The sequence below is a fragment of the Barbatula barbatula genome (assembly GCF_947034865.1).
Source record: "Barbatula barbatula genome assembly, chromosome: 20".
Lineage (NCBI taxonomy): Eukaryota > Metazoa > Chordata > Actinopteri > Cypriniformes > Nemacheilidae > Barbatula > Barbatula barbatula.
Window position 1 is genome coordinate 13,936,095 of NC_136783.1, and position 23,092 is coordinate 13,959,186.

The 23,092-nt window shown below is 38.3% G+C and overlaps 1 protein-coding gene across 5 annotated transcripts in view; it reads right to left on the minus strand.

The window, feature by feature from the left end:
- Positions 1-22,441, minus strand: part of plekhg5a (pleckstrin homology domain containing, family G (with RhoGef domain) member 5a) — a gene marked incomplete at its 3' end in the record, with an annotated part of 34,440 nt that extends 11,999 nt beyond the window's left edge. Inside the window, exons 1-9 of one of the 5 annotated variants that reach the window (XM_079483327.1) lie at positions 21,633-21,807; positions 19,489-19,526; positions 15,560-15,639; positions 7,410-7,551; positions 6,812-6,911; positions 6,118-6,178; positions 5,777-5,868; positions 5,511-5,647; positions 4,972-5,132 (exon numbers count right to left, since the gene is read on the minus strand). In XM_079483327.1, coding sequence (XP_079339453.1) covers positions 4,972-5,132; positions 5,511-5,647; positions 5,777-5,868; positions 6,118-6,178; positions 6,812-6,911; positions 7,410-7,452 — 594 coding nt within the window. In that variant the 5' untranslated portion in view covers positions 7,453-7,551; positions 15,560-15,639; positions 19,489-19,526; positions 21,633-21,807. Of the gene's footprint in view, positions 1-2,938; positions 3,684-4,971; positions 5,133-5,510; positions 5,648-5,776; positions 5,869-6,117; positions 6,179-6,811; positions 6,912-7,409; positions 7,552-10,202; positions 10,524-15,559; positions 15,640-19,488; positions 19,527-21,632 lie in introns of those variants that run through there. The other 4 variants (XM_079483324.1, XM_079483325.1, XM_079483326.1 and 1 more) reach the window with 4 other exon arrangements.
- Between the last annotated feature and the right edge of the window lie 651 nt (positions 22,442-23,092).

Below are 23,092 nucleotides of genomic sequence, written 5' to 3' on the forward strand. Positions count from 1 at the left end.
AGAAACATTCTGGATAATACTTGGACTTAAACAAAATTGAGACATACGAGACATAGGTGTAACCAAAATGTTACACCTATGAGCCCATACGCCACGTTTAACCATATAACCATATAAATAAATTTTATTATAAAGACAGCAAATTCAGACACCGCATTAATTCCAGGCAAAGATTTTTCCCACCAATCCCAAGACAGATGCTTTGTGCATTAATATCTGATCAAAAATATTAATATCTCCAGGTACCACAGCGTCAGACAGAGAAGACAAGCAATAACAAGCTCACCGTAGATGTCAGAGGCATTTCCACAGAAGTATACAACATTGCACGGCATCAAAAGAAAGCCAGGCCCATGCTGCTTCCAAAATGAACCTCCTGCAACCTGCTTCCCTCCTGGACTATCTGAGACCTTACAAATGCTACATTGATATTGCACACCCTTAAAGGAGCACAAATGGACTGGTGCGTTCAAATCCACTTCCACAGTCTGCTCGGCTTTTGTGTATATGTGCGTGAACCTGAAGGAGATTGAACAGAAGCCCGCTGCATTGCTGAGGAGGGCTGGCCGGGTGTCATAGTAACTGCAGAATCCTGCCCTCCTATTGTGTGAACAGGAAGAGAGGGGAAGGAGCAGGGGCAGGGAAGGAGGGGGAGGAGCCACATTTGCTACCTCAAATGACTGATCTTAGAGCAGCGGTTCGGAGGTTGGCTTTGAAATGAACAGCTCTGAGCCAGTGGCATGAGCTGATTGCAGAAAAGTGTTTATAATAAACATCTGTTGTTAAGGCAGAGGGGGCATCATGCATCTGAGCGGTCATTAGAGAAAGCTCTGAATCAGTTACTGTATATACAGTATGTACATATCACGTGTGTGTTTATAATTTGTCTTCAAAGGTCTAATGTGTTCTTTTTAGAGAATCTATTGATAATAATACAATCTCATATACAAAACTATGTCCTCAGAGGTGTATATAGACCTTACATAATGAAGTGTTATGTTTTTATGACCTTAGAATGAGCTATTTTTATTTACATACACATAGATGCCCATCTCTAAAATTGCAGAAATGTTTATGTAAAATCATACCCCACAGCAGTAAATAAACTAAATCTACCGATTTAGGCTCATATTACATAAATTACAGATTGCATCTTTTTCAACGTAGCATTTAAAGGGGAAATATGAATAAAATTAATATTATCATTTGTTTTCGATGTAATGCAATGTGTATAAACGATTTAAGGTTAAAAAACGCATACCGTGCATGTTTGTTAGGGATGTAACAATTCAGTGAGCTTACGATGCGATGCGATTCACGATTCTGATCTCACGATGCGATTTTATTCACAAATTCTTGCACATTGTAGTATTTCATGTCAAATAACTAAATAGCAGTTTTAAACGAAAAAAAATTATCATTCGAAAGTCTCTATAATATAAACAAACTAAGACTTTGTCTGTGCTTTTCCTAACTTATACTTTTTTAAGAAATATCAGCATATCTACATTAACCAAGTTTGCAAAAAAACAGCAGCCCCTGCTGTTCAAAACATGACCTGCGATACTTTTAACATCTCAACCGATTTGAATCTTCACATATTCACATCAGTTCGTAGGGGGTGTGGTTACACGAGGCGTTTCAGGCAGGTCTAGGTGATCATTCGCTCTTAGATAGAATGCATCGTTTGCAATTTTCCATGTCTAATACATGTATGGGCAACTTATAACACACCAAGGACACAGAAAAACACATATTCGCGCCATATGACCCTTTAAAATCCACTTGGTTCAAAGATTTTATACATTATGTTGGTCTTGTTGGTGCCTAGAGTAACTGTATGCATTAAAAGATGATCAGAATGCATAAAGCAATAGTGTTAATACAGCACACAATCGTGTGTTGTCTTCTAGGGCACTGCACAGAGTTCTTCACCAAACCCAACGGTAACTTACTGTGACTAATGAGTTGCTGGCAACAACATTACAACCTGATTTGCATTTTGAAGAGTTGGTCTCTCTAAACACTTCAAAACACTGAGATCAGATACAGAAAGGCAGACTCCATCAAGAGCCATCTCTCTGTTATCCTTTGAAACAGATGGTTCTTCTCAAAAACAAAAAGTCTTTATCATTTACATACCTTCATGTAATTTCAAACATGTAGCAGAAAATAAGATACTGAAGAATGTTGGCAACCCAACAACATTGGCCCTCATTGACTTCCATTGTAAGCACACAAAACCACCGATACATTCCTCCAAAAGTTTCACAAATTAAGTTTTTAGACGACATGAGAGTGAATAAATAATGACAAAATTGTTATTTTGGGGGTGAACTATCCCTTTAATTTTACTGGGGTACAGTCTACTGAAGAATATGCTTGTATTCCCTTTTTGGTATATTCACCGAAATGTAAACTTATGCAAGCTAGGCAACACTTTCAGTGTTTTGTAGATTGTCATCAACACTGAGACACAATTTACACACGGAAATAAGGAAACACTCTGACCAGCAAGTGTCCAATTTTCCAGCTGCTTCTGTAGATAGCAACACATTAACCCAGAAATCGCTGTACCCAACACAGTTCAACTCATATGATACCATAAAAGATAACAGAGAGATCATTTAGGTTTCGGTTTCCTCACAAATTAAAACATAACGATAAGCAAAGAATTACAGCCAAAACCGTCTTGTTAAAATGAAAAATAAATAAATTAGATCTATAAATAATGTTTAAAAAATAAGAAACACGAAAGAAGATTAATGAGTACAATACTTAGTATCTAAACTGCACTCATGTGACAACTTACTGGTTTTAAGTTAGTTTTGAAGTGTGTTAAATTAGATCACCCTTACATGGATTAATATTCCAGTATTTTTTATATATGACAGACCAATAAATGAAAACTGAAGCCTATATAGACCTGTAGTAATACCTTTATCTCTTGTGTGGTATCTTCCAACTCATACAAAGGGCTATTTGGAGGAGTTGGTGTCCCCAGAGAGGCAGGGACAGGAGGCGGCGTACTCTCCCCTTCAAAGCGTTGCACGCGGGCAGCCACCAACCCCGTGGCATGACGCCGGGGGGCATGAAGCCGAGAAGGTTCATTCAGAGGACTGTAGTGAATCAGTATTCCACCAGGCACCTCCGGCAAAACGGACATGCTGGGCACATTCCACGTCCTCTGACGGAAGTTCAGCATTTCCACACTGGCACAGGTGGATCTACCATGCAAGAGTTTGTAAGACCTTAAGGGTCCAGATGGAACAGTTCCAAATGAGGATCTGGATGTTGAAGATCCAACGAATCGGCAAACATTCGGTCTCCAACAGTCGGCAAGCTACAAATAGGATATAAAATATGAATTCTACCTACATCCTTTTTTCTAAACTTAAGACACCCTGAAACTTGTTTAGTCCACTTGTCTGTAATTTAAATTAGTAATCGTCTGCATGGTTGAAGAATTATCCCTCGAAAACACGACCACGCAGAATGAGCCTATTCTTTCAAATCCACCTTCAAATCATCCAAAATGACACTGACTTTTTCTTTGTTGTTCCTCACATGTCTGTTGTTTAATATTCTTCTCCTGTGCCCTTTGACCTCAGCACCAGGGTACGGGAGGTGGAGCGAAGAACTCGCTCTGGCCAGCTCTGTGCTTCCTTTCAGGTGAAACACACAAATGGCTTTCTCGACAGCCCTAACAGACGGCGAGGCACTATCTTATCTCCCTTCTATGGCTTCTATATCACCTTTATGGCTAGTTATGCAAGCATGACCGGTTATGTTCAAGCATACATCTGACGTGCTTACACAGTACAGTAAAAGCTCACTTGCGGTTATATTTAACTATACTGTATCATCTGAGTGAATTACACCTGTCTTAGTTACACATCACATCACTCATAGCTGAATCATGGCTTATGATATACTGTACTTTACAAGAAGCCAAATATTTCCTTATTTGGATTCCCAATTGGAAGTATCCATGAGATTGTTTTTGCTGAGAAAAAACAATAAAAAACTAGTTTACAACATAAATTCCACTGAATTTTCCACAAGAGACATCCAGGGTGAAGTTGGTTAACCTTGTTCTACACTGAACTGCTGATGGAGCAGAAAGCAGGCGACAGCCACAAGGAAATATTATCTTATGAGCTTTGACCTTTGTTCCTGTTTGATACTGCCGTTTCACACAAACTCACGGTAACATCAGCTGAATACAGAAAACACACATCTTAGATTTCAAACAGTCAATGTGCTACCGAAAAACATATGTGTTTACTTTATAGGGAAGGTTTCTTTGTATTTTGAACTTGAACGTTCAAGCTGGCGCACGCTGCATATGTGGAAGTTGATTCACTTGGCAAGCGCGATCAGGATTTCCGAGACACATCCCTGTATTCAAACAAACTCAAACCCTGACGGTGTCTCCGATATGATACAAAAATGTCCTTTACAGGAGAAAAAGCCAAGCTGCTTTGAAACCCTTTTGATCTATAAAGGTACAGTGTATCATTTCTGCATTCAACTCATTTCGGCTTAACCAGTGGTGTACGTTTGGAGAATCTGTTTGTCAGAGCAATTGCAGATGGAAAGTTTGTTTGAAACATTTTGGAAACACATCATTATGTTCACAATTCTGTTTGTTGCTGCTGGCACACTGCTGGCACTTTTTCTTTAAGGAATAGTGATAAAAAATGACCAGTGGCAATACATGTTCCTATGAAAATTATTCTGGAAAGAATGATTCAGTCATTCTGTGATAGAAGTCACAGGGTTGATGACATGTAGTAAAAAACAATGACTGTGGAAAACATGTTTATTGCATCTATGTGTGAGAGACATGATTGCACAAAAAGTGTCATTGCCCAGTTCCCAAAAAAAGTTGTATAACTCATAAAAAAAGTGAAAACAGCGATAGAGGAAAGGTAACAAAGCAGAGACATAAACAGTACAGAAACGTACCAGGCCAACTATGAGGTCCGCAGCCTCCCTGCGTCCCAGAGAGCCGTGCTCCGCTCGCTCAGCAGAGGAATTGTGTGTGTTAGAGGATCTCATGATGGGCAAACTGAGTGAACGAGGGTCCTTTAAACATCTCTCCACCTTCAGCTCCTCTCCTGGACGAGCTACACACACAATATATATTATGTTCAGTAACAAAATGTGTAAAAGAACTTCAAATCTGCTTCACATTCACATTGTATTATTTCAAAAGACTCGGTATATTATGCACATTATACTTCAATTGAAATGCAGTATAATATACATATAGACTAAAGAAAGTAAGCAAAAGTAGATTATTTAAATTGATTTTTTATATTTACAGTACACTATGTATATCTCTACAATATTCCATAAGCAGACCCATCTGCAACTTGATTGAGAGTAAATGATGACAGATTTCTTGGGGGGGATACTATCCCTTTAAATTTCATTCATAGCCAACAGACTGAGAACTGTGTGTGTTGACTTCAAACTAAAATGTTAATAGCAAGCGGATATACCTCGTACTCTGAGGTAGTGGCCACCAAAACGGTAGGCTTCAAATCCCAGTGAAAGCGGCGTGTTGGACTGATCTAAAAACAGGTTGACACGTGACAGCTCAATGCCTTTCCTCTCAAACACAGCTCCCAGGACTTCTCTGAAATCCAAATCAACACACTTACATTTTAATAGATGGTTTGGATGTGCATTATTGGTCAGTATATAAATGCTTGAGCCTCCATGCAGTTTGTTTATTGCACCCCCAGGGTTTCAAAAACATCATCACCTTAAAGGTTTCTTCTTCACCGCTGGAACAATCTCCATGCTGACGTCAATATCCAGGTCAAACTTAAGTGTGAAGCACTCCTTGCTGGGGTCCTAAATGAGACAGTCATGTAAAGTCATTGTATGCTTTAGGGCAAGTGAGTTACAGCTGGTGTTTCAAGCCAAATCGATGAATGGACATGATTACTGATAACGGATAAGAGTCTATGACGAAACCCTTAGTAATGGACAAGGGAAACGAGCAATGACTCAGAATAAAGTAAAAAAAGAATCTCTTCTTGTTCTTGCTCTGACTTGTAAAGTGGTACACAATAAAAATCAGAATGCAAATTCTTTCCTTACATCTGTGTTTCTGCGTCTGGTCTTCTTCTTAACAAGTTTAATTCCTCCAATTTTGCGATCCCTGAGACAAAAAAACAAGACAAAAATACCTTGAACCACAAGGTTATACACACAGATATTCTTGAATAAAACGTTTATGCAAAACCGCTGAATATGTCTGGCTTTCCTTTTTGCATGGAACACAAAGAAGAAATTTTGACTAATTTTGTGAGTCAATTAACATATGTAGGAGAGGTAGACAGACTTGTGTATACACAAACCTGCTGGCTTTAGAAGACTTGGAATATAGAAGAGTTTACAGCAACAACAATATTCATAAAAATGCTGTGTTCCATGGAAGCAAGTCATTTGGGTTTGAAAGGTGTGGTGAGTGAAGGTGAGTAAATGATGACATACATGTCTTTTGGGTGAACTAATCCATAATAAGCAAATCATGTTGTAAACTAAACCAACTATTAACTATTGTGCCCAATCATGTCAAGCTCATCAAGACACAGCTTGTTCAGATTTACACTCCCCGTTTCATTTTTCCATTTCCTAAAGCGATTTGATCGTCAAATCCCAGATGTTCTCCAGCGAATGACGCCACTGGAAAGTACGCAGACTTCCTCTTTCATTATAATTCACATTAGCAAAGCCCGATTGTGGCCATAATGGATGGAAGAATGGAGGGAGAACATTGAAAAAAACTGACCCTAGGTCAGAGCACCCCTCCTCTCCGTCCTCCATGTCTGAGGGGGGGCCGGTGCGAGGCGGACAGGAACGAGTGGACACGTTCCGGGCCAGGATGGAACCTGTGGGGACAGGAAGTGATGTAACACTAACATCCTGCCAGAAGCTGGTAATAATAATGAAACACCACACACTGCGAGTTAAGAATCATCCAGGACCTGAGGGCATATATTTTCATTCATATTCATGTATTTGTGATTCTTCTTTCTTTTTTGACTTCATGATCCTCTATTAAGACCCCTGTAAAAGGTATTACATATATTGTGTGTAATTTTGATCTGTTTTATGTTTGTATAAAAACTGTTATAAAGTTTTTTTAAGGGCCCCGAATAAAGCTACTGTATTCAGATCAAAACGTGTTAAAGGAAAGCTAAAGGTCCACGTTTAAAACACTTCTAAACATTTTCAAATGAAAAAATTCTAGGGGACAGAAAAGTAAGAAAGAATAACTTCTGCATTTGCATTACAGTTGTTGAAAAAAAAAAATAGTTTGACAAAAGACAAAGCATGGCTAAATAATAATCATCATCATCCTTACAAAACATGAAAAATGGCTTTACCTTGTGGCTGCAGGTCAAATCGCGGGTGCCTGTCAAAAAGCATGCCGTCCTGGGCGACGGGGTGGGAGCTTGAGTCACATGACTCACAGAGGTGGAGTGGATTGCCGTCTTTAAGGTCTTGACACGAAGGATGATGACAAACCTGAAGCAGAAATCATAAAGAAATATAGAAAATTTGCAAACACCATGCTTGGCAAAATCTAATGGCTGGATGAAAAACGTCAATGCGAATGACAAACTCTGCAGAAACAGGGACAGGAAACAAAAGACGTTTAGAAAGATAGAAGAAAGAGGAATTAAGACCTCCTACTTGTGCACTTCCTTCTATTGTTCTCTTGGTGTGCTTTATAACTGATGTAGCTAAAACTCAAACACAGCCGCATGTGAAACTCCCCTTATGAAATATGGTGTTTGGCCACTTCTCAAAACATTTTAAGTTTATTTAAGACTTTTTTACAGTGTGTTTCAAAACCTAATTTAAACCAGAGAACAAACCATGTTAGGTTCAGAAAATATGAAACAAAAACGCATTGACACAATTTTGTGATTACCAATATTTATTGGAGCACTATTTCTAGGTCTCTAATCAAATGCAAGTGTGATGTTGACTATTTTTAGCCTTTGTGCGAGTTTTCTTGCTTAATTCAAGCGCACAAAATGCTCATTGGAACATTCTTAAGTCATGATGGATAATCCGATTTAGCACTAACTTGCTAGCTCCCCATTCAGATGCAGTGAGTAACAAAGGTTCAAATTAAATTTAACGGCAGACAAACATAAGAATCAGCACACAAATGCTTGAATTAAAGCTCCGTCTCAATCCAGCACGCGATCACAAAAAATCCACTCAAATATCACAACACGACCTTTCTCAGAGTGCCAAAATAAATGCGCCTCTTGGACGCTACACAGCGAAGGACTGACCAAAAAGTTTCTTGCAGAAAACCTCAATAAGTTAGTTAGCCGTACGGATGGCATGTGCCAGCAAACCCCAACACACACATAAAGACAAAACTGGCAGAGTTTAGATGTTATATAATCACAAAAACAACATTGCGAAATATTCATAATGATTGAAAATGTGAAGATAAGCAATCTTGACAGATTATGTAAATTTCCTTATAAAGCTTCCAGATTTTTAAAAAGAGCAAAGCCCAATTGCTGGTCTTGTTACTTGAAATGCATTTGTAATGAGTTAAGAGTAAAACAAAATTAAGCCAGGGGAAGCACCCTTGTGGCTAAAACAATACATTTTCGGTCTGTTTTTAAGATGTTAGCATCCAATTGGCTATATAAGTGGCTTCCAAATATTTTCGTTGTAAGGCCCCTTTGTGTAGGGTGCATCGCTTTGTGGCACCCCAAATAAAAAAAATGTATTAAACCAAAAACATATTCTATTATTTAATGCTGAACCCCCCTGGATCCATTCTGGGTCATGGCCCCCAGTTTGAGAACCACTGTGCTATATGATTTAAAGAGTTACAGCAATATATACAGTTGAACAAATATCAAGAAAACTCAAATGAAATGCGCAATCTTTGCTTATGGCCAAGCAAACCTTTCTCTGACACATGTATATCTATATTAAATGTTATGTGTTTTTTTTGGGAAATATGGTAACCTTAAATGTTCCCCTGTTTGTGAAATCCAGGCAAAAGACTCCATCTAATTTTAGGTGCGATTGATTTCAAAACTGGGTTCATGTCATACTTTGAGACAATTGCACCTCAGCATCTATGGACAAACTGTAAAACTCACTAAATATCTCTATTATTTTATGTGCATAGTACTTCTGCCAGATGTATGTAATTCCTACAGTAATAGCTGGGCATACAAAGTCTTCTAATGTTTTAAAGTTGTTTATTGTACATTTGACAAGAAACCACAGCAGCCAGTTTTAACCGTAACAAGTATTACAGTACAGTATATAGAGTATATAACAGTTTTCTTCACCACGCAAATGCATATTTAATGCGTTTTACAGTGTATGCTGTATAACTTGCAGTTATTTATTTACAGCTCTTACAGATTTATAAAATATATACACTTTACAACACATTTTTTGCAGTGCGGAGACCAGGCTGCAAAAGCCTACAATTTTACCTACAAAGCCTACAAAGTACTTTAAATTAAATTAACATATGTTTCAAAATATGCAATAAAAACAAACTCAAATCACTACCACTAACATCTTACATTCATATATTTTCTCTGTGTTTTGTCTGTGTGTCTAAGGTTATAAACCACACAATTCAGCAGTATAACAAGACCCTGTGAGTACAAACCGCATCTCTAGATATGCCCCACATGACCTTCATAGAAAATGTAGAGGCACATTATTAAAAGCAGCTTGTGATCGCCTTGTGCCACAACTTACAAAGGGTCTTGAGATGACTGGAAAAAGTGAACGATTGTTATCAGGACCTAAGCAGAAGTCATACAATCTCACACCAGTGCACGGCCATATTTAAAGGTCATCTCAGAATGTTTACGTAGGAAAAAGTTATTAAAGTGACCGACAAGAGCTACAACAGTGCACTGTAAAACAAACTTTGACTGGAAAGAAAAAGCTATTGAAGGAAAGCACCATTTTTGTAGAGTTTAACACAACCTTAGCGAGAGATAGAGATAGAGAGTACAAACCCATCAGCCTGACTATGCCTTATTTCTCCGAGACCTTTCGCACATCTGTGGAGAAATCCGCACCACTTCACATGGCACTGAGACTTTCATAACAACCATAAAACCGTCTCAGCCGCAACTCTGCAATAATAACGCATTCATGACACACACCTGATGCCGGTATCACACGCATGTGTGTGCGAGTCTCCGAGCGTGCGCCTGTCTCTCTCCCCCCTCAGTGTGGGTTTCTCGGCAGTCCATGCAAGAGTGGCAGAGAACAGCGGAGAGTCTCGAGACAACTCGATCCTTTGAGGGTCCAATTCCCCCACTTTCTTGCTCTCCCTTCTTCCACTTCCCTTGCTTCCTTCCTCTCGTACAGACTGTTAGAAAACTCTCCGTATTTCTGTATCTGGTGTAGGTGATTCAGATAGACAGAGCAGCTGTGTGTAGTACTGTGTACAGACTAAAAGAGGTCTTAAAGAGAGCGTAAGTGAGAGTTTCCTAGCCACACCCGCACACACTGATTTTGTCGTGCCCAACCTACCGTACAAAAAAATAAAAAAACACAAAGATCTCCCTCTATTACAATCTCTCATTGCTTTCTCGTGCTCCCTGTGCTCACTTTTAATTGTTTCATTCATCATGGATAACAACTCAGGAACAGGACCTTCAGTCCGAAGAGAAATGAATGCTTGTGCAGTATAAGTGATAGGCCAGGGTGGTTTTTCAGACAATTTTCAGACAATGACTTTCTTTCTTCTGTAGAACACAAATGAAGATATTTTGAAGAATGTTGGTTCAAACATTGACTTCCATTGTATGAACATAAAACCACCGAGACATTTCTCAAAATATCTTCTTTTGTCTTCCACAGAAAGAAAGACTCAGATCAGATTTTAACCACAATTTTGCCTAATGATAATATTTGGGTGAACTATCTTTTTAAGTGTACCAGTAATATAAAACACAAACAACATGCATGCTATGAATGCTATTAAAAGACCAGTGACTCTAATAAAAAATTCTGTTATTCAAGATATTGTAATCGAACAGCACCGGCACCCACTTAACTCTATTGTATGGACACAATGCATGTGAATATGTGCTGGTTAACAACATTCTTCAAAATATCTTCTTTTGTGTTCTACTGAAGAGGGTGACAGAATGTTAATTTTTGGGTGAACTATAACTTTAAATCTGTTGGGTGTATAGTAACTACAGACGGTGCTTTTGTGTGACTCCTTGTTTTTAAGTTTCCTTAAATCTACAGTAATTCTCTCCTACAATCGTCTGCTAGAGACAGCTCCCAGAATGCATCACCGCAGAGGACACAGCCATGCGGAGTAAGGATATCCTACATAAAAACAAATCCTTTGAAGCCTGAGACTGCACTTATCTTTATCCAATCCAGAGTATTACTGTATCAAAACCTTCTTTCTTTCACTCTCTCCATCCTTCCTCTGTGACCTTGCCTGTCTTTTATGAAACAGGATGATGTAGAACCTAACAATATCATGGCTTAATATTTTGTTCAAAATGATAATACCACGTGCAAACAGTCAACTCAAAGGTCACTTAAACGAAAAACAAACCCATAAAAAAGCAAAAAAGCAAAGGATGTGACCGGTCAGGTAAAACATGCCCCAGGGAGGGCAATGTCTGAGAAAATGAGGAGACAGGAGTGTCATCGTAAAGGACGTTTCCAACCGTCAGGCGTCATTCTTGTATCCATTTCCTGTTTTTACACAATGTTAAATCCACAACAACCTTCTGAGGCTGTCTCGCGGTCTTGTCTTATGAGAACACGTGTGAGCTCACTGTTTGCCCTACAGTAAGAAGGAAAGCAATTCAAACATTTGATAAATGTCCTGGATTAAAGCTGAAATCTGTCCCAATATTAAATACAGAGACAACTGCAAGTACGTCATTTGTAGGTTTATTTCACTAAACAGTGTAAACACTGTGATTCTGTGGCACAATTGTTACATTTGTTTGGCCCGACAAAGCAGAATTGTCTTGCAATGGTGCGAGTGAGACAGAACTGTTTGTTTAGACATGACTGTCTGACCAATGAAATCTGTTTAATCTTTCTGCATATCTGTTAAGTGATGCTATAGTGGCGCCAAAATTACACACTTCAGATTTTGAATAAGCACAAATATAATATTTATAAAGGAAAACAAGGAATTGCATTACGGTTCTGTTGGAGATAACTGTAATCATAAATAGTATCATATTCTGTGCTATTCAAAAAGGAAATGGATGACATTTGTTACTTTTTGCCTGTTGTTACACGTGTGCATGCTTCAGGCAAAGGAAGGTTTGGATACCTGATGCAGAGCAGAAATTAATTGTAATATTACACCCCAGGGGTCATGCATTGTGAACTCTTTGTTCATCTGCAGAGTCTTAATTCCTGCCTGGTGACATCACAGGTATCCTTTAAAGGAGTGAATGAGAGCAGAGAGCTGTATTTGGCAGAACGGGTCGCTATTTGGCAAGAGGGAGCAAAAAGAGAGAATTGGAGATCTTCGTGTTGATGTTTGTGACATCAGGAAAAGAAAAGAGTGATGTGGGCTGGTCTCTTCATATTGCAGTGTTTAATCCGAAATATGTGTTATGTACGTTATCAGTATAAATGCCATCATGACAATAAGCAGCAGCTGCTTGTCATTTGAGAAAATTCCAGCTTTTATTGATATCACAGTACTTGTTTACTTTATCATGACATGCACAGAGTGTTTGTCAGCCGCAAATGCATTGCAGGAAGAAAAGAGGAAAAATAATCGAATATATGAGGAGGAGAAAAAATAAGAAAATAATGAAAATTACATCCAAGACTTGTCAAACGGCGTGTAACCTTAAACTGCAATGTTCTTATTCCAGCAGCTATATTAAGATATTTTAATTGTTTAAATTCAAGTGTTAGAAAACACGTTGAATCCTATTCAATAAGGTGTTAGTCTTTACAGAAAATTTTAAATCTAAGGTCTCTGACGATTGTTGCCCCATCTGGTGGCAAGCTGGGGTGATGACACCTGACAATATAAAGCATTTCATGGGGATAACTAACCATATTTATTTATGTTTACAAATATATTTTCAATTATTTTGGCCTTGAAATATTTCATGTCATGTGTGTCCCCTCAGATTAAATCAGATTGTCCTCACACTACAAAGGAGGAGATGGGTGACAAGAGTAAGAGCACAGAGATGCGGTGCTTTACATTATAAACCGATGTTGAATGAATCAATCATATTAACATCTGATGGTACAGAAACCAGATTTTTGCATTTTCTACCCAGTGCAACAAACAGAATGGTAATAAACTACGTTGCCTGAATTAATCTTCTTTTCTAAACAAACTCAAGCCTTTGAAACCAAGGTATTGGCAAAGGTCTGAAACTGTGGCACTATGGTGTTTTCATGAAGAAAGCGTCTGGCACTATTACGCTATCTGCCAAACTATAATACATCCCTACTATAGGACTCCAGCTTTTAGTGAGTAATGTCTTTGTAAGCAGGGTATTAATCTTTCAAACACAAATTATTGTCAACTATTAATGTCTGTGTTTATTATAGTACAGTCAGTGTTTAGTCTGCAAATGTGGGAGTGATATACATGGGCTTTTTCACAATTTTCTGTAACACATTTACACGTGCACAGGAACATAAGCATGCACATGCATGCACATACACGAACCACACATAAATTGTGCATTTATATATACACACACACGTATACATAGACAGACGCACTTACTCAGTGTTAAAATATTACAGTTTCTGTCAAGTAGAATTATTTTGTACTTAATCTAGTTTTTTTAATAAATAAATTAACATACCGATTTACAAATGTAAACACTGAAAGCAAACCTGTAATCTTGCAGGATGAACGTAGATAATCTACAAGCACCCAAGCATTATCGCAAACCTTTACACACTGAAAGTGTTTATTTTGTGATAATGACCATCTGTAAATTATCCCACTCGGTATATGACTAGTTCCCAAAAACTGGATATGAAATACTTTGAATGTGTTCAAATAATTTTTTGTCAAAAGATTTTGTCTGCCAGGGATAACATCCAAACATACAGTTAGCAGTCATTAGACAAAAGTGTGACCACAGAATGCAGTTACTGACTAATCAGAATCAAGTATTCCAAAAAACAGTATACAAAATGTTGACCACAAACTATCCTCATGATATCAGTGTGTTTTGTCACTCCCCGACCCCTTGCTGGGCACAGGAAGAAGAATTCTAACCAAAACACAGCCATAAAGTGCAGGAACAACAAAGACCTCAAAACATAAACACACAAAAGTATACTTAAACAGCTTTCCCTCTCTCTTTTTCAGCAGAAGCATATTCAAATAAATATGAGTCCCACAGCTCATCTTTCCCTATTTTAAGTGTAGCGATATACATACGTGCGTGCCTGTTTGACATGAAAACACTGGGTACATTAAGTAAAGTCTGGCTTCGATCACAGAGGAACAGAAACAGAAGTGTTTATCCAGAGATCTTTTTAAAAGCTCAGAGGACACTGGCAAAGTTGTGCTCACTAGAAATGTAGGAGTAAAAGACAATCAACCATCACAGTGATGTCCTATAATGAATCAAACATGGCAGATAAATACAAACTTTTATTTATTATTATTAAGAGTATAGCTCTATCCAGTGCCTGAAGTTGGATGTGATACACAGTACTGGCAATTGTGTGAGGCTAAATCAACCGCAAATTTAAAACACTTATGGAAATTTGATGCCACATAAACCAACAACATTTTTAACATGAGGACTTTCTGTACCTGATTTGTTACATGGTATTTGTTTTTTATACTAATGTGGCGGGATTCTAATGAAGGATGGAAGGGAGCACCTGTTAAAATAAGTGAAACTGGAAAGTGTCGCTCATGAATAGGCATCATGTTTGCCAGTGAGTAAAGGAAAAATGGGAGAGCCTGATGTTGAAAACAAAAGAGGGATGAAGGTTGGAATACACTGGCTTTTACGTCAAACCACTTTGGCAATGGACCATTGCCAATAAAATAAAATAAGCATCACACCAAGCAGTATGTATTATATTTTTATAGACAGACAGAAAGACAGATGGAGAAAAAGGGATGTGTGGGTAAGAAATACAGTTCATAGGCTGTTTCTGTGTTCATAGGCTCATACTGTACAGTTCTTTAGAGCTTTTTTGTTTCCATAACTGTGTCCCCAGATTCCCGAGAGAAAGCTGTCGGGATGGTGAGTATGACACCACATCCATCCTTTCGTTTCAGCAAATTCAACAGCTCAAAGAACAACAAAATTTAGTTTTTCCTGTCCATTCCCCAAGCACACACATTGACAAATTATTATGGTGTTGGAATAGTCCATGTGATGAATGCAACAGGCATACTGGACATTTTTCACATATAACAGTGAAACACCAAGATGAGATTATTAACTAAGAGTACCGGTGTGTGTCGCCCCTGAAGGGTTTCCCCACACCATTCTGACACATTTTAACGGCTCACCTTAGAAGCGAGGAGGCGTTCCGGGCAATTGGGATGTTGACACAAGATCCCAGTTTTCTCCTCCTGAGCAGGCTTCTCACCTGAAACGAAACACAAACAGAGGTTAAAGGTCAACCACATGCTGGAAGTATCGAATAATCAGAAGTATTTGAAGGAAACGAATGAATGAATGACTGAATGAAAAAATGAGTCATTGAGAATTTTTTCACAAGGGGCACTACAGTATGAAGGGACTCTTGCAAACACAATGAGCCTGTGGGGAATTTGTCCTTGGGCATGAGCCAAAAGACATAACAGGAATACAGGGAGGACAAGAAATGAGGCAGCTGTGGGAGAAAGAAAGTGTGACAGAGACTCAATCAAAATCCGTGATGCAAAATGAACAGGAGAAAGGAACGGTGAGTGAGATAACAGATGACTGAGACTAACAAAATAAACATTTACAAATCAAGCCCATCAACATTTCAAATTATATTAGCCATGGCATCTCTCTCTCTTCAGTCACAGTTTCAACATGAGAGAAAGCAGAAGACAAGCAGAGGTGAGCCGGATTATTTCAACACTTGCTTATTTACAAAAATATTAAATAAATAAATCACAATTCAACTGATGCATTATTTAGAATATTAGATGTGACTTAATTCTTACACATCCACATATACATTACAATGTCAATATCTGGTTTTAGCGTCATCGATTTTCAAAACATGTTTTAAACATGAATAAATACGCTAAGTACAACCAAAGTTATTCCTGTTCTCCACTACCTACCAGGGTACCAGATGACAGATGAGGAAAAGGTTGTTCACTGTACTCGTACTAAATGCTATGAAAGGGAAAGACTTAAATGAAATCAAAGGAAAAGAAATGGCAGAGTATAACAGACAGAGAGGGGAAAAGTTGGCGGAAATCTGAGATTTCCAGACATTACAAGTTTGCTGGAAGGCTGTCTGATTTTCCTTTCGGTAAGGACAGTGAAATTCCTCTTACCTAGAAGCCCATAGGTTTTATAAGAAAAGTGCATGTGAATAACTTTCCTTAGATTCTCTTTTTTTAGCAACGCTGTCATACTAAAACTGGGAAAATTAAATCCATTGCTGTTCACAAACTACCACAAACATTTACCGAACAAAGTTTCAAATATTCAAATAAAAGAATTATGATGATGACCATATTGTTGTATTATATTGTTTACGAAGTATTTTGATATATACTTTGGAGTACTGTGACATCATGATAAAGTCCAAAAAACAAAAGGTACTAACATCCTACTTTTCTTTCCTATTCTTTATGGCACAGCCCAAAGACTGTAGATATTACATCGTACTTGCTTCCATCTCACAATAAAAACTATTCCATCTCTCCTTCTTTAGTCAGAGGGGCACAGGGTACCACCAAAGAAATCCGCTATGTAGGAATGTGCAGAATGCCAGGGTCTGTTTTTCATGCCCCTCTGTTTATCCAGTCGTTTAGAGAAGTTCCTGAGAAGCCGAATATTTAGCACATCCACTGTTTCATTGGCTAGCGTGGACATATTTGATATAATACTCGTTTCCATTGACTGTACTGAAAGAACACCGAGCTAATACCGTGGATGCCGATACATGATTTGCAAGGTCTGAGAATGTTAAAACATTACCAGCTGTATGTCTGGTAACAGATAGCTCTTTGATATGGCTAAACCTCTCCTTTTTATCGAGATTATCTTGGTACGCAGAGGGTACTAAATAGAAAGATGTGAAAATGGTTAAGAGAATCAAATTGTAAAAGGATCGAAAACATGACAACTTCTTAGCATTGTAACACCCACCGTAATGCTTTGAAAGGGAAAGAGGAGCGAGTAGTTGGTTGCAATTCGCAACCTCACAGCTATGTGAAGCAACATTACATACATTGGACCATGGACCAAAAAACTCACTCTCTCCTTGCCTCTCCACCTCGGTGTCACAGTGGTCTCTGAAACCTTCTGACCATTTACTGGAAACCAAACATGGTTCTCCACATAAAGCCAAAAAATCTGCCCTTTTGCTCCACCAGATTCAAAGGGTAAGGTCTAAGCTCTATCCCTTTACAACACTGCATCTGATATAGTATCAATCATTGTTTCAATCTAAATTGTATTTGCTGCAAAAGAAACATGAAAAATATGGCATAATTATCCATGCATTTCATTTTGAAAAGGAATGCCATACAACTTCAGTAACTCTTTTTAAAACATATCCGCTTCCACTTTTGGGGAGAGACTTTGATAAAGCACACAGTACTACATCACAGCATTAACCAGTGTCTGTGAAAATCTCTTACCACAGGGCTCCTGGGTAATGTCCATGAGGGAGGTCCAGGTGTACTTCTCCATCCCCAGCTCACTCTGTGCGCATGGCAAAGTTTCCAGTTCATAAGATCCATGTCGTCGCCAATAGAACATTGTGACTTACAATCCGTACACAACCGTTAATTTAAGCGGTGTGTTTACATTTCACTTGTCAACACAAGACAGCGAGATGAGGTTCTTCCCAAACTGAATCAAACCATTAAAACCATAACTTCTCTTCATGTTACAATACTTTAGCATGTATCAAAACTTGAGTGAGTTCTCTCATGGAGAACGGTTCCCAGAATACTGGTTTCACTAAAGTTTCCAGACAGAGCTTTGGACTTTCTGAGCCAGTATGCGAAGGGGAGAAAGGAGGGGGCTTGACCCACACAGCACGACAGACAAGCAATGCATTCATGCACATGTGAAGTGCATGCTGGGATGAGAGGGAGACTTGGACCTGTGACTTTTCAGAATGGCAAGAGACACAAAGCTCCCTTTTTCAGATGTCCACCTACCTCCATCCCACAAACTCTGTACATCTCAATGCTTCTGTATCCTATAGAGCAATAAACACTAAACACACACTAAAGCCCCATTCAGGGACCGACAGACAACGGTAACAGAAGGCTGAAAAAAATTATAATTTCCTGCTTTTATACAGAAAGCGAGAAAGAGTTAAGATAAAGATTAAGAGAAGCGCTGGAAGAGTTCACAAGTGGCCCCCAGCCCCCAACAATTTCTAATTTTGCTCTGACAAATTAGAGAGTAGAATGGGAGAGTCTTAGCTGTTGCGATCCAACCTTTTCCAGCCATATGGTAGTGATTTGGACCAGTGTGACGTGCAGGGGTTACTTTTAATGAGCAGCCTTCCAGTGGCAGTCAAGCCAATATGCTGAATTCACAGACTCTGTCAGCTTCATCTTTGCTGGGACATGTACAAAGAACAAAGCTCTTTGATCTCCTTCACCTAAACATTTCTCTCTGTAAGACTGTGTACAAACACGTCTTTTGTATTTACAGATTGCTTCATATACTGTGATAAACTGTGTGTTCATAGTTCAAAGTGAAAATGAGGGATTGTGTCCCTTGCCTGACTCTTCGTATAGCGTACTTTATGTGTTATTGTGTTAATTCACTGAATATCTATATACGAAGATAACAAAATTATATATATATATATATATATATATATATATATATATATATATGTATGCTATATATGTGTGTGTTATTTGAAATTCATTAAATAATGAGTGACACACCTAGTGAGAGAGTAAAACCAGTTCGGGCATTTCAAAAGAGCTGATATTTACAATACCAGCACTGTTAAGTTACGCTGTTTACATCACGCAGCTTGTCTGCGTAAGTGGTGTAACAAACCGCGGTATGCACGTGGTTTCACAGTTTTGTCTGGATTGCTTCGATCACCATTGGGCATGTAGCGAGTGGGAAACGTGAGATGAAAAACCTGGACTGGACCTAAAACGGAGTGGTTAAAATAGTTGTCGCTCTTTACTTTTCTTTTGAAACTATTTTAAATGGGAGACATTTTTTTACAGTTTATTAAACGGGTAGTTCACCCAAAATTTAAATTGTGTCATCATTTACTCACCCTCTCTTCATTTCAAACATGTATGACTTTTCTTGTTTCTGCAAAACACAAAAGAAGATATTTTGAAGAATGTTGCTAACCTGAATTGCATTGGTTTTGTGTCTATACAATAGAAGTGAATGGGTACCGCCGTTGTTCGGTTACCAACATTCTTAAAATATCTTCTTTTCAGCTCTGCAGAAGACAGAAAATCAAACAGGTTTGAAGTGACAAGAAGGTGAGTGAACGATGACAGACTTTTCATTTTTTTGGTGAACTATCACTTTAACTATTTATCTTTGTCTCAAAGTTATATGTAACCCTCACAACATCTGAACTGATCAATACATACCAAAAGCCAAATGTTGTTTATACTTCACATCTGGCTGATGATCATGCTATATTCAACTCATGATTCACAGCATGTTACCACCAGCACATTGGCCACACATGAAAGAACAGCAAGTAAAGTCAATTTATAAGAACTAAACTAATCCTCTGATCTGTGATTCTCCTGACATTATGTTTATCTTTGTTTAAAACACTAGCATTAGGATAGTCATGCACACACTGAACAGGCCAGTCGATCCCAAACCAGTAATGGGCTTTGGTTTGGAGGCTAGATGACAAATTACTCAGCCAAGTGCCAGTTCTCAAGCAGTTCAGATGGTTCCTTGCACCAGGTCCTATTTAGAATTAAGTAAACAGGTCTGTGGTACTCTTATTATAAATTCAAAAGATTTGACTGTGTTTGACATTATGGTAAAATACCCCTTAGCAGCTTAACCGATAAACTGTGAGCGCCGTAAAAGCAACATTTCATAAGCTGAAGTTTGGATGTAATAATCTATCAGGCTGGACCTCACAGACAGAAATGTCTATTGGGTGAAGCCACACTGTAAAAAAAAATTATAATTCTTTAAAAGAATATTGTGGTCACTTATTCCTTAAAATAAATATATACAATAGTTACAAATTTTTGGTGTTCCTTCGGAAAGAGAAGGTTAGTGGAGGATTTATGTAACGTGGCAAAATAAAAGTAAATGTTGTAAATGTAAACCCATCAAGATTAAAGTTTAAGGGATCAACCTTTAAAAATAAATGACATTAATTTGACCACAACCTTAATGTACTTTACTTTAATTAACACTAGTCAATACTTATAAACTGTTGACACATGCCATGTTAGGAATCTCTCGTACTTTAGTAATGTTTTGAGTTTTCAATGTTTTGAGTTCTCAATAAAACTCCTGCATTCTCCCCTGCTGACTTCACTTCAGACCTTTCACAACTATAACTTATCACAGCATCAATATATCAACATTTTTTCTAACATTGTTTCCAAACTAAATGTAATCTCCCCTTACAGTTGTTGATACAGAGCTGTTGACTGTTGATACAGGATGAATCATACTTCCTATAATAGGCAGCGCTGAGGTAAAGCACAGAGCTCCACGTTCACCTGTAGCGATGTAAACACGATTCAACACCACTGTCAAAGAAGTGCTATCTAAGCCTAATTGCAAGGGATGTGGAAAGGAGTGCCAGGAAATCTAGATTTAAATCGCCAAAACGGGAAACAATCCTCTAAAGGAAGACCAACATGATTAGATGTGACACATATCAAAGAGTTTCGGGTATCAAACCTAGTCTAATACTTTTTAAGTTCCCAAAGGGCCAAATGCAAGGACCCTTAAAGAGATCAAGGGTAACCCAAAAGCATTCAAGTAAACACCCTTGCCTTGTTTTCAAACAAATTACGAATTAAAAGATGAATAAATAGCTACATCACTAGGAAACGTCAACAAATACTAAATCTGCATTCATTTTGATAAATGCACAAATTGACTCTCAAACATTTAAAATACAAAGATTAACATAAATTTAAAATGGCACTTCCAAATCTGACAACCCATATTTTATATCAGAAATTTTTTTTGTGACATCTGAATCTATGAAGTAAAGTTAAAGGATGTATACTTATACTATATTTAAACTAATGCGTTACTTCACTAGTCTTAAACACATCATATTTTAAGATATGCCCTTTTTTAATATTGTAAGATTGAGGACACTCACCCTATAGGTTTACACTTAAGTGCACTATACAATCCCATCGTTTCTTTAATTCAGCAGGTAACAACAGAAGACAAAATGACACTTACTCAGTCGCAAGCGAAGACCAAGCCAACCCTTGGGTGGCGATCCGTATCGATACATGATGTCGCGTTAACCATGGGGCTTAATTTCCCAAATCAATGCATTCACGTGTTGCTCTCGGTGAGGAAAGATCCGACCATACCGTCCTCTGGATATCAGCGGACGAGCAGACACCGACGCTGACGCGCAGCTGGCAATCCGCCAACAGACAAAGCGCTAGACAATCCACTTCAACTAAGTCTGCCTTCACTGACATTTATATTTCATAGACAGCGCGCTGAACGTGAGAGTGCTTCTTTCTATTACACTGCAAAGCGATCCAGGTGAAGCGGTCCCTTTAAAATCTCTTATCTGTATGCTTGAGTGACTTCCAAAGGGCTTCACCTTGCGTGCGCTGTGGAGACAAAGACCGGTTGACTGTGTGCCGTTGACGCAATGTTTTCTGGCTTTTCTGGCCTCAAGCTTTACTGGAACTTGTTGAATTGCGTTGTGACATCATATATCCCGTTACAAAGTCAACAGCGCATCTTCCACAGCTTTGTATCCACGTTAAAAGAAAAAGAAAAACTCGACCGTCAGTAAACAATGCCTGTTTGTTCCACAAAGACACACGGTATCCTTCACTTGCATATCGTGCTACTTATGCTAAACGCGCAGTGGTATCGACCTCCTCTCTCTCCCTCCCCATCTTCACACGACACAGCAATCTGACATCTCAGTTCATTTTTCAAATTGGATCAAAGGCAGTATTTACTTATGTATGGTCCTTGCCAAAGACGCATTACATCTTCTCATTGCAGCATCCCTCAATTACACTTAATGATTTTCTAAGATGTCAAAGTTATACAATTTAGACGCAATAAGATTAGGGAGATTTGAGTGTTTTACTACATGGCTTAGTGACCATGGCACGTGTTTGGTTGTAGCCTGCTTGTAATACTTGTAAGAATCAAATGTAAAAACGTGTCTTCAAAAATAGTGCCAAACCAACAAAGACATTTTACAATCTCCTCCAAGAAGGGCTTTTAAATTGTACAAATCATGTTTTCTTTTCAATTGAATTAAGTAAATGTTTGTGTGTCCGTTTAAGGGGGTTGGGGTAAGATTAGGCAATTGAAAATATAATTAGCCTGGTATGAAAACAATGGCTTGACTTTTTAAGTTTTTAAACATTAACAGCAACTTCTGGCTCCTTAGAAAAAGCTCTTTGTCTGCTATATTCTGCAAACATCAAAATCAGCTGTTAAATGTGTTTTCAATTCGGAAACCTTCTCATCACTGACTGCCAACCTTCAGAAATGCTTAGACCCTACACCGCAACTCAAATTTTTAGAAATACTGTAGTGTTGCAAGCATACGAGCACAGTCGCTCCCTCTCCTGCAGCCTCCCCCATCTCTTTTCATCTCTTTTAAGTATAAGCAAACCTGCTCCCGGCTTGCCAGGCAGGCCATATGTGGAGCATTA